We start from the raw sequence: 21,258 nt of genomic DNA, 5'->3' as shown, positions 1-21,258 counted from the left end.
CCCCACAACTTTTCCGCGAAATGCTGCCGCTCTGGGGGCGTGGACGGAAGGGGAAGGCGAGGCGGGAAGTCTTGGGGGAAGCGGCGGGGAGCCGGAGAGACTCGAACCCGTGGCGAAGGCGGTGGCGGAGGTGCTGGCGGGGTCTGCCCCAGCCTCACGCCGACGCGGCCCCGCCTCCTTCCCCGTGTTCTCCCCGCGGCCGCTGAGGCAGAGCCGGAGCCGCGCACCGCGCGGGGCCTCGTCGGCAGCGGCGCACCGAGCCCAGCCGGGCTCCCCTCCCCGCGACCTCCGGGCCCTGTAGCTCCGACGCCCCCCGCGCGCGAGGCCGGGGCTGCCCGCTGCTTCGGGGGTGGGGGCGGGGGCGAAGAGGAGAAGGAGGCCGAGCGGTGCGCAGTCCCCGTCGTCCCGGGGTCGCGGGGCCGGGCCCCTGGTGTTGCATGTGGGGCGGGGTGGCCGTGAACGGAGGCGAAGATGGAAGGTTTAACGCTGAGCGATGCGGAGCAGAAATACTACTCGGATCTCTTCTCCTACTGCGACATCGAGAGCACCAAAAAGGTGTCGGCCAACGGGCGAGTGCTGGAGCTGTTTCGGGCCGCGCCCCTGCCCAACGACGTGGTCCTCCAGATTATGGAGCTTTGTGGTGCAACAAGACTTGGTTATTTTGGAAGAAGTCAGTTCTATATTGCTTTGAAACTTGTAGCTGTTGCCCAGCCTGGCTTCCCTTTAAGAGTGGAAAGTATAAATACAGTAAAGGACCTTCCTCTGCCAAGATTTGTTGCTTCAAAAAACGAACAGGAATCTCGTCATGCAGCCTCATATTCTTCAGATTCTGAAAATAAAGGGTCTTACTCTGGTGTAATCCCCCCACCACCTGGCAGGGGACAAGTGAAAAAAGGGTCCACAAGCCATGATACTGTCCAGCCTCGTGCATCTGTAAATCAGCAGGAACCTGTGTCCCCAGTAGTCTCGCCGTAGCAGTCTCCACCAGCTTCTCCACACACATGGAGGAAGCACAACCGTCATCCCAGTGGAGAAAGCAGCGAGAGGCCTCTTGCAGGACCTGGGCCGTTCTGGTCTCCCTTTGGTGAAGCACAATCAGATTCTTCTGCTGGTGATGCAGTGTGATCAGGACATTCTCCACCTCCACCTCAAGAAAATTGGGTCAGTTTTGCTGATACTCCACCAACCAGTACTCTTTTAACCATACATCCTGCTTCTGTCCAGGACCAGACAACAGTATGAACTGTAGCCTCAGCTACAACTGCCAATGAAATTCGTAGGCAATCCAGTAGTTATGACGATCCTTGGAAAATAACAGATGAACAAAAACAGTATTATGTAAATCAGTTTAAAACCATTCAGCCTGATCTAAACGGATTTATTCCAGGATCTGCAGCTAAAGAGTTTTTTACAAAATCAAAACTTCCTATTCTTGAACTTTCTCATATTTGGGAACTCTCAGACTTTGATAAAGATGGAGCCTTGACACTGGATGAGTTTTGTGCTGCTTTTCATCTGGTAGTTACTAGGAAGAATGGCTATGACTTACCGGAAAAACTCCCTGAAAGCTTAATGCCCAAACTGATTGATTTGGAAGATTCAGCAGATGTTGGGGATCAGCCAGGTGAGGTAGGTTATTCAGGCTCTCCTGCAGAAGCTCCTCCAAGCAAGTCTCCATCAATGCCGTCACTAAACCAGACTTGGCCTGAGCTGAATCAGAGCAGTGAGTATACTGCTATTGTTCATCCGGTTCCCATTCGGATGACTCCAAGCAAAATCCACATGCAGGAAATGGAACTTAAAAGAACTGGCAGTGATCATACTAATCCCACTAGCCCATTGCTTGTGAAAATATCGGACCTTTCAGAAGAAAATAAGATAAATTCATCAGTGAAATTTGCTTCTGGAAATATTGTAGATGGGTACAGTAGTTCAGACTCTTTTACTTCGGATCCAGAACAGATTGGAAACAACGTAACTCGTCAAAGGTCACATTCAGGAACATCGCCTGGAAACACTGCACCACCACCTCCACCTCCAAGGCCTCAGCCCTCTCATTCTAGATCATCATCTTTAGATATGAATCGGACCTTTTCCGTCACAACAGGACAGCAACAGGCTGGAGTTGTTGCCCAACCTCCTGCAGTGCCTCCAAGACCATAGCCCTCACAGGCTCCTGGTCCCGTTGTGCATCACCCAGTGCATGCCGATGGCCTAATAACTCACACTAGTACCTCACCTCAGCAGATACCAGAACAACCAAATTTTGCAGATTTCAGCCAATTTGAAGTATTTGCTGCATCAAATATAAATGAAGAACAAGATGATGAAGCTGAGAAACATCCAGAGGTCTTGCCGGTTGAAAAAGCTTCTGATCCCGCAAGTTCTCGAGTTGCCAAAACAGATAGTAAAATTGAAGAAAAGACAGCTGCTAGTGCTCCTGCCAATGTGAGCAAAGGCACAACACCTCTTGCTCCACCACCTAAACCTGTTCGAAGGAGATTAAAATCAGAAGATGAATTAAGGCCAGAAGTTGATGAACATACACAGAGGACAGGTGTCCTAGCTGCCGTTCTTGCATCACAACCTTCTATTCCTCGGTCTGTTGGGAAAGATAAGAAAGCTATTCAGGCATCAATTAGATGCAATAAGGAAACCAACACAGTTTTGGCCAGATTGAATAGTGAATTGCAGCAACAGTTAAAGGATGTTCTTGAGGAGAGAATTTCCCTGGAAATTCAACTGGAACAGCTTCGACCATTCTCTCACCTATAAGCCAATTGCCGTTAACTGTGAACATACCCATTTTTAAGTGGTTTTGGGTTCAAAGCCAATTTGGAGACCCAGACATTCAGCTCACTGCTTAATTCAACATTAAATTTTATGATTCTGTTTTGCCCTATATGTTCACCATTGTATTTAAGTATCTCTTATTTTTTAATTTCAACAATAAAAGGGTCAGGATAAAAAAAAAAAGAAAAACCTATGGGATGAAGCAAAAGCAGTTTGAAGAGGGAAATTTCGAGCAATACAATCCTACCTCAAGAAACAGGAAAAACATCAAATAGACAACCTAACTTTACACCTAAAACAACTGAAAAAAGAAAAAAAAATGGTAGAAGGAAAGAAATCATAAAGATCCAAGCAGAAATAAATGAAAAAGAAATGAAAGAAACAATAGCAAAGATTAATATTGGTTGTCTGAGAAGATAAACAAAATTGACAAGCCATTAGTCAGACTCATCAAGAAGAAAAGAGAGAAGAATCAAATCAACAAAATTAGAAATGAAAAAGGAGAGGTTCCAACAGACAACGAAGAAATACAAAGGATTATAAGAGATTATCATGACAACTATATGGCAATAAAATGGATAACCTGGAAGAAATGTACAGATTCTTACAAAAGTTCACTCTTCCAATACTGAACCAGAAAGAAATAGAAATTATGGACAACCAAATTACAAGCACTGAAAATGCAGCTGTGATCAAAAATCTCCCAAAAAACAAAAGCCCAAGAACAGACAGCTTCACAGGAGAACTCTATCAAACATTTAGAGAAGAGCTAATGCCTACCCTTCCAAAACTCGTTCAAAAAACTGCAGTGGAAGGAACAATTACAAACTCATTCTATGAGGCCACCATCACCCTGATCCAAAACCAGACAAAGACAACACAAAAAAAGAAAACTACAAGCCAATATCACTGATGAACATAGATGCAAAAATCCTCAACAAAATTTTAACAAACAGAATTCAGCAACACATCAAAAAGCTCATACAACATGATCAAGATGGGTTTATTCCAGAGATGCAAGGAGTCTTCAATATACACAAATCAATCAATGTGATACACCATATTAGGAAACTGAAAAAACTATATGATAATCTCAATACATGCAGAAAAAGCCTTTGACAAACTTCAGCACCCATTTATGATTAAAACTGTTTTAAAAATGGGCATAGAAAAGGCCTTCCTCAACATAGTAAAGGCCATATATTATAAGCCTACAGCAAATATTATTCTCAATGGTGAAAATCTGAAAACATTCTCCCTAAGTTCAGGAACAAGACAACGGTGTCCACTTTCACCACTATTATTAAACATAGCTCTGGAAGTCCTAGCTGCAGCAATCATAGAAGAAAAGGAAATTAAAGGAATCCAGATTAGAAAAGAAGTAAAGCTCTCACTGCTTGCAGGTGACATGACACTGAACATAGAAAACCCTAAAGACAGTATCAGAAAATTACTAGAGCTAATCATTGAATTTAGCAAAGTTGAAGGATACAAAATCAATATGCAGACGTCTCTTGCATTTCTATATACTAAAAATGAAAAATCTGAAAGAGAAATTAAGGAATCAACCCCATCCACCAACAAAATGAATCAAGTATCTAGGAATAAACTTACCTAAGGTGACAAAAGGACTGTAAAAAGAAAATTATAAGACACTAATGACAGAAACCAAAGACAACATAAACAGAAGGAGAGATATACCATGTTCCTGGGTAGGAAGAATCAATAGTGTGAAAATGACTATACTACCAAATGCAATCTACAGATTCAGTGTGATCTCTATCAAATTACCAATGGCATTTGTCAGAGAACTAGAACAAAAAAATTCACAATTCATATGGAAACACAAAAGACCCCGAATAGCCAAAGCAGTCTTGAGAAAGAAGAATGGAGCTCCAGGAATCAACCTTCCTGACTTCAGATTATACTATAAAGCTACAGTTATCAAGACAGTATGGTACTGGCACAAAAACAGAAATATAGACCAATGGAACAAGATAGAAAGCCCCAAAATAAGCCCATGCACCTATGGGTACCTTATTTTTTACAAAGGAGGCAAGAATATACAATGGGGCAAAGACAGCCTCTTCAATAAATGGTGCTGGGAAAACTGGACAGCTCCATGTAAAAGAATGAAATTAGAACACTTCCTAGCACCATACAAAAAGACAACTTCAAAATGGATTGAAGACCTAAATGTAAGACCAGAAACTATAAATCTAGGAGGAAAACATAGGCAGAACACTCGATGATATAAATCAAAGCAAGATTCTCTGTGACCCACCTCCTAGAGTAATGGAAATAAAAACAAAAGTAAACAAGTGAGACCTGATTAAACTTAAAAGTTTTTGCACAGCAAAGGAAACTATAAGCAAGGTGAAAAGACAACCTTCAGAATGGGAGAAATTAATAGCAAATGAAACAACTGACAAAGGATTAATTCCCAAAATATACAAGCAGCTCATACAACTCAATACCAGAAAAACAAACAACCCCATCAAAATGTGGGGAAATGACCTAAACAGACTTTTCTTGAAAGAAGACACACAGATGGCTAACAAACACATGAAAAGATGCTCAACACTGCTCATTATTGGATAAATGCAAATTAAAACTACAGTGAGATATCACCTCACACTGGTCAGAATGGCCCTCATCAGAAAGTCTACAAATAATAAATGCTGGAGAGGGTGTGGAGAAAAGGGAACGCTCTTCCACTGTTGGTCAGAATGTAAATTGATACAGCCACTATGGAAGACAATATCAAGATTCTTTAAAAAATTAGGAATAAAGCCACCATATAACCCAGCAATCCCACTCCTAGGCATATAACCCAGGGAAACTAAAATTGAAAAAGACACATGTATCCCATTGTTCACTGCAGCACTATTTACAATAGCCAGAACATGGAATAGCTAGAACAGGGCCAAGAGGAGCTACTCCACATTCAAGGTCAGGAGGGGTGACCTCATCCAAAGTAAGGAGCAGCATCTGTGCTTTGCTGGAGCAGCTGTGAAGAGATACCCCACGTACAAGGTAAGAGAAACCCAAGTAAGATGGCAGGTGTTGCAAGAGGGCATCAGAGGGCAGACACCATAATCACAGAAAACTAGCCATTCTGATCACATGGACCACAGCCTTGTCTAACTAAATGAAAATAAGCCATGCTGTGTGGGGCCACCCAAGAAGGACGGGTCATGGTGGAGAGGTCTGACAGAATGTGGTCCACTGGAGAAAGTGAAAGTGAAGTCGCTCAGTCATGTCCGACTCTTTGCGACCCCGTGGACTGTAGCCCACCAGGCTCCTCCGTCCATGGGATTCTCCAGGCAAGAATACTGGAGTGGGTTGCCATTTCCTTCTCCAGGGGATCTTCCCGACCCAGGGATCGAACCCAGGTCTCCTGCGTTGCAGGCAGACGCTTTAACCTCTGAGCCACCAGGGAAGGGAATGGCAAACCACTTCAGTATTCTTGCCTTGAGAACCCCATGAACAGTATGAAAAGGCAAAATGATAGGATACTGAAAGAGGAACTCCCCAGGTCAGTAGATGCCCAATATCTAAAGGAGATCAGTGGATAAATAACTCCAGAAAGAATGAACGGATGGAACCAAAGCAAAAATAATACCCAGTTGTGGATGTGACTGGTGATAGAAGCAAGGTCCGATGCTGTAAAGAGCAATATTGCATAGGAACCTGGAATGTTACGTCCATGAATCAAGGCAAATTGGAAGTAGTCAAACAGGAGATGGCAAGAGTGAACGTCGACATTCCAAGAATCAGCAAACTAAGATGGACTGGAATGCGTGAATTTGACCAGATGACCATTATATCTACTACTGTGGGCAGGAATCCCTTAGAAGAAATGGAGTAGCCATCATGGTCAACAAAAAAGTCCAAAATGCAGCACTTGGATGCAATCTATAAAACAACAGTATGATCTCTGTTCGTTTCCAAGGCAAACCATTCAATATCACGGTGACTCAAGCATATGCCCCAACCAGTAACGCTGAAGAAGCTGAAGTTGAATGGTTCTATGAAGACGTACAAGACCTTTTAGAACTAACACTCAAAAAAGATATCCTTTTCATTATAGGGACTTGAATGCAAAAGTAGGAAGTCAAGAAACACCTGGAGTAACAGGCAAATTTGGCCTGGGAATAGGGAACAAAGCAGGGCAAAGGCTAATAGAGTTTTGCCAAGAGAACACACTGGTCATAGCAAATACCCTCTTCCAACAACACAAAAGAAGACTCTACACATGGACATCACCAGATGGTCAACACCAAAATCATTGATTATATTCTTTGCAGCCAAAGATGGAGAAACCCTATACAGTCAGCAAAAACAAGACCAGGAGCTGACTGGCTCAGATCATGAACTCCTTATTGCCAAAGTCAGACTTAAATTGAAGAAAGTAGGGGAAACCACTAGACCATTCAGGTATGACCTGAATCAAATCCCTTATGATTATACAGTGGAAGTGAGAAATAAATTTAAGAGACTAGATCTGATAGACAGAGTGTCTAATGAACTATGGATGGAGGTTCAAGACATTGTACAGAAGACAGGGATCAAGACCATCCTCATGGAAAAGAAATGCAAAAAAGGCAAAACGGCTGTCTGAGGAGGCCTTACAAATAGCTGTGAAAAGAAGAGAAGTGAAAAGCAAAGGAGAAAAGGAAAGATATAAGCATCTGAATGCAGAGTTCCAAAGAATAGCAAGGAGAGATAACAAAGCCTTCCTCAGGGAACAATGAAAAGAAATAGAGGAAAACAACAGAATAGGAAAGACTAGAGATCTCTAAGAAAATTAGAGATACCAAGGGAATATTTCATGCAAAGATGGGCTCGATAAAGGACAGAAAGGAGGCCTCACAAATAGCTGTGAAAAGAAGAGAGGCGAAAAGCAAAGGAGAAAAGGAAAGATATAAGCATCTGAATGCAGAGTTCCAAAGAATAGCAAGGAGAGATAAGAAAGCCTTCCTCAGGGAACAATGAAAAGAAATAGAGGAAAACAACAAAATAGGAAAAACTAGAGATTTCTTCAAGAAAATTAGAGATACCAAGGGAATATTTCATGGAAAGATGGGTTCAGTAAAGGACAGAAATGGTATGGACCTAACAGAAGCAGAAGATATTAAGAAGCGGTGGCAAGAATACATCGAAGAACTGTACAAAAAAGATCTTCATGACCCAGATAATCACGATGGTGTGATCACTCACTTAGAACCAGACATCCTGGAATGTGAAGTCCTTAGAAAGAATCACTACGAACAAAGCTAGTGGAGGTGACGGAATTTCAGTGGAGCTATTTCAAATTCTGAAAGATTATGCTGTAAAACTGCTGCACTCAATATGCCAGCAAAATTGGCAAGCTCAGCAGTGGCCACAGGACTGGAAAAGGTCAGCTTTCATTCCAATCCCAAAGAAAAGTAATGCAAAAGAATGCTCAAACTACCACACAATTGCACTCATCTCACATGCTAGTAAAGTAATGCTCAAAATTCTCCAAGCCAGGCTTCAGCAATACATGAACCGTGAACTTCCAGATGTCCAAGCTGGTTTTATAAAAGGCAGAGGAACCAGAGATCAAATTGCCAACATCTGCTGGATCATGGAAAAAACAAGAGAGTTCCAGAAAAACATCTATTTCTGCTTTATTGACTATGCCAAAGCCTTTGACTGTGTGGATCCTAATAAAGTGTGGAAAATTCTGAAAGAGATGAGAATACCAGAGCACCTGACCTGCCTCTTGAGAAACCTATATGCAGGTCAGGAAGCAACAGTTAGAACTGGATATGGAACAACAGACTGGTGTCAAATAGGAAAAGGAGTACGTCGAGGCTGTATATTGTCACCCTGCTTGTTTAATTTATATGCAGAGTACATCATGAGAAACACTGGGCTGGAAGAATCACAAGCTGGAATCAAGATTGCCAGGAGAAATATCAATCACCTCAGATAGGCAGATAACACCACTTTTACGGCAGAAAGTGAAGAACTAAAGGGGCTCTTAACGAAAGTGAAAGTAGAGAGTGAAGAAATTGGCTTAAAGCTCAACATTCACAAAATGAAGATCATGGCATCTGGTCCCAACACTTCATGGGAAATAGATGGGGAAACAATGGAAACAGTGTCAGACTTTATTTGGGGGGGGCTCCAAAATCACTGCAGATAGTGATTGCAGCCATGAAATTAAAAGATGCTTACTCATTGGAAGGAAAGTTATGACCACCTAGATAGCATATTGAAAAGCAGAGACATTAGTTTGCCAACAAAGGTCCGTTTAGTCAAGGCTATGGTTTTTCCAGTGGTCATGTATGTATGTGAGAGTTGGACTGTGAGGAAAACTGAGTGCCGAAGAATTGCTGCTTTTGAACTGTTGTGTTGGAGAAGACCCTTGATAGTCCTTTGGACTGCAAGGACATCCAACCAGTTCATCCTAAAGGAGACCAGTCCTGGGTGTTCATTGGAAGGACTGATGCTGAAGCTGAAACTCCAATACTTTGGCCACCTCATGCGAAGAGTTGACTCATTGGAAAAGACCCTGATGCTGGGAGGGATTGGTGGCAGGAGGAGAAGGGGACGACCAAGGATGAGATGGCTGGATGGCATCACTGACTCGATGCACATGAATTTGGGTGAACTCCGGGAGTTGGTGATGGACAGGGAGGCCTGGCGTGCTGTGATTCATGGGGTCACAAAGAGTTGGACATGACTGAGTGACTGAACTGAGAACATGGAAGCAACCTGCATGTCCATCAACAGATGAATGAATAAAGACATTGTGGTACATATACACAATGGAATATTACTCAGCCATAAAAAGGAATGCATTTGAGTCAGTTCTGATGAGGTGGGTGAACTTAGAACCTATAATACAGAGTGAAGTAAGTCATAAAAAATTTTTTTATTTCATATTCTAATTCATATACACGGAATTTAGAAAAATGAATGCTGAATGATTTATTTATAGGGCAGCAGTGGAGAAAGAGACATAGAGAATAGACTTATGGACATGGAGAGAGAGGAGGAGAGGGTACCCAGCAATCCCACTGCTGGGCATACACACCAAGGAAACCAAAATTGAAAGAGATACGTGTACCCCAATGTTCATCGCAGCACTGTTTATAATAGCCAGGACATGGAAGCAACCTAGATGTCCATCAGCAGATGAATGGATAAGAAAACTGTGGTACATATACACAATGGAGTATTACTCAGCCATTAAAAAGAATACATTTGAATCAGTTCTAATGAGGTGGATGAAACTGGAGTCTATTATACAGAGTGAAGTAAGCCAGAAAGAAAAACGCCAATACAGTATACTAACACATATATATGGAATTTAGAAAGATGGTAATGATAACCCTGTATGCGAGACAACAAAAGAGACACAGATGTATATAACAGTCTTTTGGGCTCTGTGGGAGAGGGACAGGGTGGGATGATTTGGGAGAAAGGCATTGAAACATGTATAATATCATATAAGAAACAAATCATCAGTCCAGGTTAGATGCAGGATACAGGATGCTTGGGGCTGGTGCACTGGGATGACCCAGAGGGATGGTACAGGGAGGGAGGTGGGAGGCGCTTCAGGATGGGGAACACATGTACACCCATGGTGGATTCATGTTGATGTATGGCAAAACCAATACAATATTGTAAAGTAATTAGCCTCCAATTAAAATAAATAAATTTAAATTTAAGAAAAATATACACAATAAAAAAAATTTTTTTTAATTTTCCTTCAAATAAAAAAATAAATAAATTTCTAAAAATGAAGCAAAGGAACCTAAACATCAGTTCTGACACTCTTTGGGATGCCATGTACTCCAGCATGCCAGGCTTCCCTGTCCATCACCAACTCTCAGAGTTTGCTCAAACCATGTCCACAGTGTCAGTGATGCCATTATCCATTGTCCCCTTCTCTTTCTGCCTTCAACTTTTCCAAGCATTCGGGTCTTTTCCAGTGAGTCAGTTCTTCCCATCAGGTGGCCAAAGTATTGGAGCTTCAGCTTCAGCATCAGCCCTTCCAATTAATATTCAGGACTGACTTCCTTTAGGATTGATGGGTTTGATCTCCTTGTAGTCCAAGGGACTCTCAAGAGTCTTCTCAAACACCACAGTTCGAAAGCATCAATACTTCAGCACTCAGTCCTCTTTATGGTCCAACTCTCACATTCATACATGACCACTGGAAAAACCATAGCTTTGACTAGACAGACCTTTGTCGGTACAGTAATATATCTGTTTTTTAATATGCTGTCTAGGTGGGTCATAGCTTTTCCTCCAAGGGCAAGCATCTTTTTATTTCATGGCTGCAGTCACCATCTGCAGTGATTTTGGAGTGCAAGAAGATAAAGTCTGACACTGTTTCCACTGTTTCCCCATCTATTTCCCAAGAAGTGATGGGACCAGATGCCATGATCTTCGTTTTCTGAATGTTGAGCTTTAAGCCAGCTTTGTCACTCTCCTCTTTCACTTTCATCAAGAAGCTCTTTAGTTCCTCTTCACTTTCTGCACTAAGAGTGGTGTTATCTGCATATCTGAGGTGATTGATATTTCTCCCAGCAATCTTGATTTCAGCTTGTGCTTTATCCATCCTGGAATTTCACATGATGTGCTCTGCATGTAAGTTAAATTAGCAGGTGACAATATACAGCCTGGACATACTCCTTTCCTGATTTGGAACCTCTCTATTGTTCCATGTCCAGTTCTAACTGTTGCTTCTGGATCTGCGTACAGATTTCTCAAGAGGCAGGTCAGGTGGTCTGGTATTCCCATCTTTTTCAGAATTTTCCAAAGTTTGTTGTGATCCATACAGTCAAAGGCTTTAGTGTAGTCAATAAAGCAAAATAGATGTTTCTCTGGAATTCTCTTGCTTTTCCTATGATCCAAAGGATGTTGGCAATTTGATCTCTGGTTTCTCTGCCTTTTCTAAAACCAGCTTGAACATCTGGAAGTTCTCAGTTCATGTACCACTGAAGCCTAGCTTGGAGAATTTTGAGCATTACTTTGCTAGCACGTGAGATGAGTGCAATTGTGCAGAAGTTTGACCATTCTTTCCAATTCTCTTTCTTTGGGATTGGAATGAAAACTGATCTTTCCCAGTCCTGTGGCCACTGCTGAGTTTTCCAAATTTGCTGATATATTGACTGCAGCACTTTCACAACATCATCTTTTAGGATTTGAAATAGCTCAGCTGGAATCCCATCACCTCCATTAGCTTTGTTCCTAGTGATGCTTCCAAAGGCCCACTTGACTTTGCACTCCAGGATATCTGTCTCTAGGTGAGTGATCACACCATCATGGTTATCTGGGTCACTAAGATCTGTTTCTTATAGGTCTTGTGGGTATTCCTACCACCTCTTCTTAATATCTTCTGCTTCTGTTAGGTCCATACCATTTCTGTCCTTTATTAAGCCCATCTTTGCATGAAATGTTCCTTTGGTATCTCTAATTTTCTTGACATGATCTCTAGTTTTTCCCACTCTATTGTTTCCTTCTATTTCTTTGTATTGATCACTTATAAAGGCTTTATAATCTCTCCTTGTTTTTCTTTGGAACTCTGCATTCAGATGGGTATATGTTTCTTTTCCTCTTTTGCCTTTCATTTCTCTTCTTCTCTCAACTTTTTCTGAGGACTCTTCAGACAACCATTTTGCTTTTTTTTCATTTCTTTTCCTTAGGGATGCTTTTGATCACCACCTCCTGAACAATGTTAGAAACCTCTGTCCATAGTTCTTCAGGCACTCTGTCTATCAGACTAATTCCTTGAATCTATTTGTCAGTTCCAGTGTATAACCATAAGGGATTTGATTTAGGTATCATACCTGAATGGTCTGTTTGCCTTTTCATACTGTAAAAAAGACCACGTAAAAGTATGTGTGTGTGTGTGTGTGTGTGTGTATCTCAAGGCTGTATATTGTCACCCTGATTATTTAATTTATATGCAGACTACATCATGAAAAATGCTAGACTGGATGAAGCACAAGCTAGAATCAAGACTGCCAGGAGAAATATCAATAACCTCAGATATGCAGATAACACCACTCTTATTGCAGAAAGAGAAGATCTAGAGTCTCCTGATGAAAGTGAAAGAGGAGGGCGAAAAAGCTGGCTTAAAATTCAACATTCTGAAAACTAAGATTACAGCATCCGATCCCACCACTTCATGGGAAATAGAAGGGGAAACAGTTAGAGCCTTTATTTTTTTTTTGGAGGGGGGGGCTCCAAAATCACTCTAGATGGTGACTGCAGCCATGAAAGTAAATGACATTTGTTCCTTGGAAGAAAAGCTATGACCAACCTAGACAGTGTATTAGAAAGCAGAGACCCTACTTTGCCAAAAAAGGTCCATCCAGTCAAAGCTATGGTTTCTCCAGTAGTCATGTATTAATGTGAGAGTTGGACCATAAAGTAAGCTGAGAGCCAAAGAATTGATGCTTTTGAACTGTAGTGTTTGAGAAGACTCGAGATTCCCTTGGATTGCAAGGAGATCAAACCAGTCCATCCTAAAGGAAATCAGTCCTGAATGTTCACTGGAAGGACTGATGCTGAAGCTGAAACTCCAATACATCAGTCACCTGATGTGAAGAACTGACTCCTTGAAAAAGACCCTAATGCTGGGAATGGTTGAAGGCAGAAGAAGGGGACAAAGGATAATGGCATCACCAACATGATGGACATGAGTTTGAACAAGCTCCAGGAGTTTTTGATGGACAGGAAAGCCTAATGTGCTGCAGTCCATGGGTTCACAAAGAGTCGAACATGACTGAGTGTCTGAACTGAAACTGAGTGGTCTAGTGCTTTTCTCTGCTTTCTTCAATTTAACTCTGATTTTTGAAATAAGGATAGATGAAGCCAAGCCCAAGGCCAGGGGTGGCAGCTGGGAGGGACCACCCACGCACAAGGCCAGGGCCAGCAGCCGGGAGGAGCAACCCAAGGAGCGGTGGTTGAGCAGGCACAGGAGGGCCTAGAGGAGCTGCCCACATTGAAGGTCAGGAACTGCGGCGGTAAGGAGATACCCCTCGTCCAAGGTAAGGAGCAGCGGCTGTGCTTTGCTGGAGCAGCCGTGAAGAGATACCCCATGCCCAAGGTAAGAGAAACCCAAGTAAGATGGTAGGTGTTGCAAGAGGGCATCAAAGGGAAGACACACTGAAACCATACTCACAGAAAACTAGTCAATCTACTCACACTAGGACCACAGCCTTGTCTAACTCAATGAAACCAAGCCATGCCTGAGGGGCAACTCAAGACAGGTGGGTCATGGTGGAGAGATCTGACAGAATGTGGTCCACTGGAGAAGGCAATGCCAAGCCACTTCAGTATTCTTTCCCTGAGAGCCCCATGAACAGTATGAAAAGGCAAAATGATAGGATACCGAAAGAGGAACTCCCCAGGTCATTAGGTGCCCAATATGCTACTAGAGATCAGTGGAGAAATAACTCCAGAAAGAATGAAGGGATGGAGCCAAAGCAAAAACAATACCTAACTGTGGATGTGACTGGTGATAGAAGCAAGGTCTGATGCTGTAAAGAGCAATATTGCATAGGAACCTGGAATGTCAGGTCCATGAATCAAGGCAAATTGGAAGTGGTCAAACAAGAGATGGCAAGGGTGAAGGTCGACATTCTGGGAATCAGCGAACTAAAATGGACTGGAATGGGTGAATTTAACTCAGATGACCATTATATCTATTACTGTGGGCAGGAATCCCTCAAAAGAAATGGAGTAGCCATCATGGCCAACAAAAGAGTCCGAAATGCATACTTGGATGCAATCTCAAAAATGACAGAATGATCTCTGTTGGTCTCCAAGGCAAACCATTCAATATCACAGTTATCCAAGTCTATGCCCCAACCAGTAATGCTGAAGAAACTGAAGTTGAACGGTTTTATGAAGACATACAAGACCTTTTAGAACTAACACCCAAAAAATATGTCCTTTTCATTATAGGGGACTGGAATGGAAATGTAGCAAGTCAAGAAACACCTGGAGTAACAGGAAAATTTGGCCTTGGAATGCGGAATGAAGCAGGGCAAAGACTAATAGAGTTTTGCCAAGAAAATGCACTGGTCATAGCAAACACCCTCTTCCAACAACACAAGAGAAGACTCTACATATGGGCATCACCAGATGGTCAACACCGAAATCAGACTGATTATATCCTTTGCAGCCAAAGATGGAGAAGCTCTATACAGTCAACAAAAACAAGACCAGGAGCTGACTGTGGCTCAGAACATGAACTCCTTATTACCAAATTCAGACTCAAATTGAAGAAAATAGGGAAAACCGCTAGACCATTCAGGTATGACCTGAATCAAATCCCTTATGATTATACAGTGGAAGTGAGAAATAGATTTAAGGGCCTAGATCTGATAGATATAATGCCTGATGAACTATGGACAGAGGTTCATGACATTGTACAGGAGACAGGGATCAAGACCATCCCCATGGAAAAGAAACGAAAAAAAGCAAAATGGCTGTCTGGGGAGGCCTTAAAAATAGCTGTGAAAGAAGAGAGGTGAAAAGCAAAGGAGAAAAGGAAAGATATAAGCATCTGAATGCAGAGTTCCAAAGAATAGCAAGAAGAGATAAGAAAGCCTTCTTCAGCGATCAATGCAAAGAAATAGAGGAAAACAACAGAATGGGAAAAACTAGAGATCTCTTGAAGAAAATTAGAGATACCAAGGGAACATTTCATGCAAAGATGGGCTCAATAAAAGACAGAAATGATATGCACCTAACAGAAGCAGAAGATATTAAGAAGAGGTGGCAAGAATACGTGGAAGAACTGTACAAAAGAGATCTTCACAACCCAGATAATCATGATGATGTTATCACTAATCTAGAGCCAGACATCTTGGAATGTGAAGTCAAGTGGGCCTTAGAAAGCATCACTACGAACAAAGCTAGTGGAGGTGATGGAATTCCAGTTGAGCTATTTCAAATCCTAAAAGATGATGCTGTGAAAGTGCTGCACTCAATATGCCAGCAAATTTGGAAAACTCAGCAGTGGCCACAGGACTGGAAAAGATCAGTTTTCATTCCAATCCCAAAGAAAGGCAATGCCAAAGAATGACCAAACTACTGCACAATTGCACTCATCTCACACGCTAGTAAAGTAATGCTCAGAATTCTCCAAGCCAGGCTTCAGCAATACGTGAACTATGAACTTCCTGATGTTCAAGCTGGTTTTAGAAAAGGCAGAGGAAACAGAGATCAAATTGCCAACATCCGCTGGATCATGGAAAAAGCAAGAGAGTTCCAGAAAAACATCTATTTCCGCTTTCTTGACTATGCCAAAGCTTTTAACTGTGTGGATCCCAATAAAGTGTGGAAATTCTGAAAGAGATGGGAATACCAGACCACCTGACCTGCCTCTTGAGAAATCTGTATGCAGGTCAGGAAGCAACAGTTAGAACTGGACATGGAACAACAGACTGGTGTCAAATAGGAAAAGGAGTACGTCAAGGCTGTATATTGTCACCCTGCTTATTTAACTTATATGCAGAGTACATCATGAGAAACGCTGGGCTGGAAGAAGCACAAGCTGGAATCAAGATTGCTGGGAGAAATATCAGTCACCTCAGATAGGCAGATGACACCACTCTTATGGCAGAAAGTGAAGAGGAGCTAAAAAGCCTCTTCATGAAAGTGAAAGAAGAGAGTGAAAAAGTTGGCTTAAAGCTCAACATTCAGAAAACTAAGATCATGGCATCTGGTCCCACCACTTCATGGGAAATAGATGGGGAAACAGTGAAAACAGAGTCAGACTTGTTTTTGTTTTTGTTTTTGTTTTTGGCTCCAAAATCACTGTAGATGGTGACTGCAGCCATAAAATTAAAAGACGCTTACTCCTTGGAAGAAAAGTTATGACTAACCTAGATAGTATATTCAAAAGCAGAGACATTACTTTGCCGACTAAGGTCCGTCTAGTCAAGGCTATGGTTTTTCCTGTGGTCATGTATGGATGTGAGAGTTGGACTGTGAAGAAGGCTGAGCGCCGAAGAATTGATGCTTTTGAACTGTGGTGTTGGAGAAGACTCTTGAGAGTCCATTGGACTTCAAGGAGATCCAACCAGTCCATTCTGAAGGAGATCAGCCCTGGGTGTTCTTTGGAAGGAATGATGCTAAAGCTGAAACTCCAGTACTTTGGCCACCTCATGGGAAGAGTTGACTCATTGGAAAAGACTGTGATGCTGGGAGGGATTGGGGGCAGGAGGAGAAGGGGACGACCGAGAATGAGATGGCTGGATGGCATCACCGACTCGATGGACGTGAGTCTGAGTGAACTCCGGGAGATGGTGATGGACAGGGAAGCCTGGCGTGCTGCGATTCATGGGGTCACAAAGAGTCGACACGACTGAGCGACTGAACTGAACTGAACTGAAGCCACATAGAGGTGACCTTGGCCACCCAGAACCCAGCCTCATGGGACCTGCTGGGGACATTGGATGGAAGAGAGAATCTGGAGATGACTCATGGGAAGCAGTGTTGGGGGGCTGCCTCAACCCACCAGGCGGGTGGGGGCCCGGGTGCAGGTGGGGAGGCACGGAGTGCGCAATGGGGCAAGGAGAAGGCGAGAAGCCACCTTCCTACCCCACCCCCTTTCACGTTTCCCAGCACCGTTTCACCCTCTTTCCTCTCCACTGGAAATACCACCGGACCTGACCACCATCTGCCCATGCAGCTACCTGTTCTTGTATGGACAGACAGGCTTCTGGATGTCTCCCTCCCTTCCCCAAACCCCCATTCCCCCTCCCAGCATGCCAGACCTGTGGAAGAGGCTCGTGAGCCAGTGGACGAGATCACCGCACTCTCAGAACCGAGTTGATGATCCTTAAGTTCACCTACAGAAACCTTGTTTCACCTACAAAACCTCAGTTACCACCAATGACATTTATCAAACTGCAAAGGAAAAGGGAAAGAGAAAAGGACGACAAAAGAACTAAAAAACAGCCAGAAAACAAATACAAAGTGGTCACAAATATACACCTATCAATACTTTAAGTGTAAATGAACTAAATTCATCAACCAAAAGACATAGTGGTGAATAAAAAACAAAATAAAACCAACACCCATCTATATGCTGCCTACATAGGACTCATTTCAGAGGTAAAAAAACACACAGGCTGAAAGTGAAAATATAGAAAAAGATATTTCACACAAATGAAAGTAAAAGAAAGCAGGTGTTGCGCTACTGATAGCAGACAAAATCAACTTTAAAACGAGACTATAATAAGAACCAAAGAGGATCATTATATAATGATGAAGGGGTCAATCTAACAAGACAATATTTATCATTCATAAATAGCATTTGTAAATCTCTGTACTTATTTATGAGCATTTAAGTTTACAAAGAAAATCTTAATAAGACTAAAGGAAGAAATAAACAGCCACACAGGAATAGTAGAGCATTTCAATATATCACTTCATCAATGGATAGCTCATCCAGACAGAAATTCAATTAGAAAACATTTTCCACAAAAGACACATTTGACCAGAGGGGTTAACAGATATATGCAAAATGTGCAGTTCAACTGCAGCAGAATGCATATTTTATTCAAGAGCACATGGAACATTCTGTAGAACAAATAATAGGCCATAAAACAAGTTAATAAATTTAAGAAGATTAAAATTATAGCAATTGTATTTTCCCACAACATTATGAAACAAGAAATCAATTATAAGAAGAAAATAGGAAACTTCACAAATATATTGAGGCAAAAAATCATGCTAATGAACAAACAATGCATCAAAGAACAAAATAGAACAAATTAAAAGCTCCTAGACACAAATAAAAAGAAAACCAGTATACTAAACTTTGAAGATGTAGCAAAAGAAGTTCAAAGAAGGAATTTTATAGCAATAAATGCTTACCTAGGGAAACAAGAAAAGTCTCATACCTCCTATATTCACACTTCAAAGAATTAGAAAACAATAAATAAAGCCAGGCACTAGTAAAAGGAAGAAAAAAACAAAAGACAGTGGAAAGAAATTAGAGACTAACAAGACATAGAAAAGACCAATGAAACCAAGAGCTGGTTCTTTGGGGAAAAACTGATAACCTTTAGGTGGACTCACCAAGAAGAAAAAGAGAGAGAGAGGAGTCAAATCAATAAAATTAGAAATGAAAGAGTTACATTGCAGCTAAAACCACAGAAATACAAAGAACTTTAAAAGACTATTGTGAATAAGTATATGCCAACAAATTGGACAAGCTAGACAAAATTAGATAAATTCCTAGAAACACACAGCCTACCAATATTGAATCATGAAGAAATGGAAAATCTGAACAGATAAATTATTAGTCAGAAAATTTAATTAATAATTGAATCAGTTCAGTTCAGTTCAGTCGCTCAGTTGTGTCCGACTCTTTGTGACCCCATGGATCGCAGCACACCAGGCCTCCCTGTCCATCGCCATCTCCCGGAGTTCACTCAGACTCACGTCCATCAAGTCGGTGATGCCATCCAGCCATCTCATCCTCTGTCGTCCCCTTCTCCTCCTGCCCCCAATCCCTCCCAGCATCAGAGTCTTTTCCAATGAGTCAACTCTTCGCATGAGGTGGCCAAAGTACTGGAGTTTCAGCTTTAGCATCATTCCTTCCAAGGAACACCCAGGGCTGATCTCCTTCAGAATGGACTGGTTGGATCTCCTTGAAGTCCAAGGGACTCTCAAGAGTCATCTCCAACACCACAGTTCAAAAGCATCAATTCTTCGGCACTCAGCTGTCTTCACAGTCCAACCCTCACATCCATACATGACCACAGGAAAAACCATAGCCTTGACTAGACAGACCTTTGTTATCAAAGTAATGTCTCTGCTTTTCCATATGCTGTCTAGGTTGGTCATAACTTTTCTTCCAAGGAGCAAGTGTCTTTTAATTTCATGGCTGCAGTCACCATCTGCAGTGATTTGGAGCCAAAAAAAATAAAGTCTGACACTGTTTCCACTGTTTCCCCATCTATTTCCCATGAAGCGGTGGGACCAGATGCCATGATCTTAGTTTTCTGAATGTTGAGCTTTAAGCCAACTTTTTCACTCCCTTCTTTCACTTTCATGAAGAGGCTTTTTAGCTCCTCTTCACTTTCTTCCATAAGGGTGGTGTCATCTGCCATATCTGAGGTGACTGATATTTCTCCCAGCAATCTTGATTCCAGCTTGTGCTTCTTCCAGCCCAGCGTTTCTCATGATGTACTCTGCATATAAATCAAATAAGCAGGGTGACAATATACAGCCTTGACGTACTCCTTTTCCTATTTGGAACCAGTCTATTGTTCCATGTCCAGTTCTAAATGTTGCTTCCTGACCTGCATACAGATTTCTCAAGAGGCAGGTCAGGTGGTCTGGTATTCCCATCTCTTTCAGAATTTTCCACAGTTTATTGTGATCCACACAGTCAAACGCTATGGCATAGTCAATAAAGCAGAAATAGATGTTTTTCTGGAACTCTCTTGCTTTTTCCATGATCCAGTGGATGTTGACAATTGAATCTCTGGTTCCTCTGCCTTTTCTAAAACCAGCTTGAACATCAGGAAGTTCACAGTTCACGTATTGCTGAAGCCTGGCTTGGAGAATTTTGAGCATTACTTTACTAGCATGTGAGATGAGTGCAATTGTGCGGTAGTTTGAACATTCTTTGGCATTGCTTTTATTTGAGATTGGAATGAAAGCTGACCTTTTCCAGTCCTCTGGCCACTGCTGAGTTTTCCAAATTTGCTGGCATATTGAGTGCAGCACTTTCACAGCATCATCTTTCAGGATTTTAAATAGCTCAACTGGAATTTCATCACCTCCACTAGCTTTGTTCGTAGTGATGCTTTCTAAGGCCCACTTGACTTCACATTTCAGGATGTCTGGCTCTAGGTGAATAATCATACCATTGTGATTATCTGGGTCATGAAGATCTTTTTTGTACAGTTCTGTGTATTCTTGCCACCTCTTCTTAATAATTGAATACTTCCCAGCAAAAAAAGAGACAAGAACAAGACAGCTACACTGGTAAATACTATCAGACATCTAAAACAAAATTATTACTAATTCTCAAACTCTTCCAATAATTCGAAGAGGATTAAATTCTTCCAAACGAATTTTATGTGGCCAGCACTAACCTCTTTACAGACCAGCATCTCTGATGAACATAGATGGAAAAACTCTGAACAAAGTATTAGCAAACTTAATTCAACAATACTTTAAAATACAACTCAATCAAGTGAGATTTATTCCAGGGATGTAAGAATTTTTAAACACCCACCAATCAATGTGACATAGCACATTAATAAAGTGAAAGATATAAATTATATGATCATCTCAATAGATGATGAAAATGCATTTGACAAAATTTAGTATGCATTTATGATAAGAATGATCAATGGAATGTGTATGGAGGGGGCATACTTCAGCATAATAAAGGGTATATATGACAAGCTCACAGATGACATAATACTCAAAAGG

General features: G+C 41.8%; 2 protein-coding genes across 2 annotated transcripts; both read left to right on the top strand.

Moving 5' to 3' along the window:
* The first annotated feature begins 447 nt into the window (after positions 1-447).
* LOC120882991 (ralBP1-associated Eps domain-containing protein 1-like) lies at positions 448-2,982 on the top strand. Its single transcript, XM_040266850.1, has one exon. The coding sequence runs from the start codon at positions 472-474 to the stop codon at positions 973-975; it is 504 nt and encodes a 167-aa protein (XP_040122784.1). The 5' UTR covers positions 448-471; the 3' UTR covers positions 976-2,982.
* LOC120882990 (ralBP1-associated Eps domain-containing protein 1-like) lies at positions 883-2,982 on the top strand. Its single transcript, XM_040266849.1, is given in 2 exon segments — positions 883-1,161; positions 1,225-2,982. A coding segment is annotated over 1 exon segment (1,203 nt). The 5' UTR covers positions 883-1,161; positions 1,225-1,572; the 3' UTR covers positions 2,776-2,982.
* Positions 2,983-21,258: the final 18,276 nt, after the last annotated feature.

This window comes from Oryx dammah, unplaced genomic scaffold (assembly GCF_014754425.2).
Source record: "Oryx dammah isolate SB20612 unplaced genomic scaffold, SCBI_Odam_1.1 HiC_scaffold_24, whole genome shotgun sequence".
Lineage (NCBI taxonomy): Eukaryota > Metazoa > Chordata > Mammalia > Artiodactyla > Bovidae > Oryx > Oryx dammah.
Note: the sequence above shows the minus strand (reverse complement) of the source record. Positions and strands in the feature narration are given on the sequence as shown.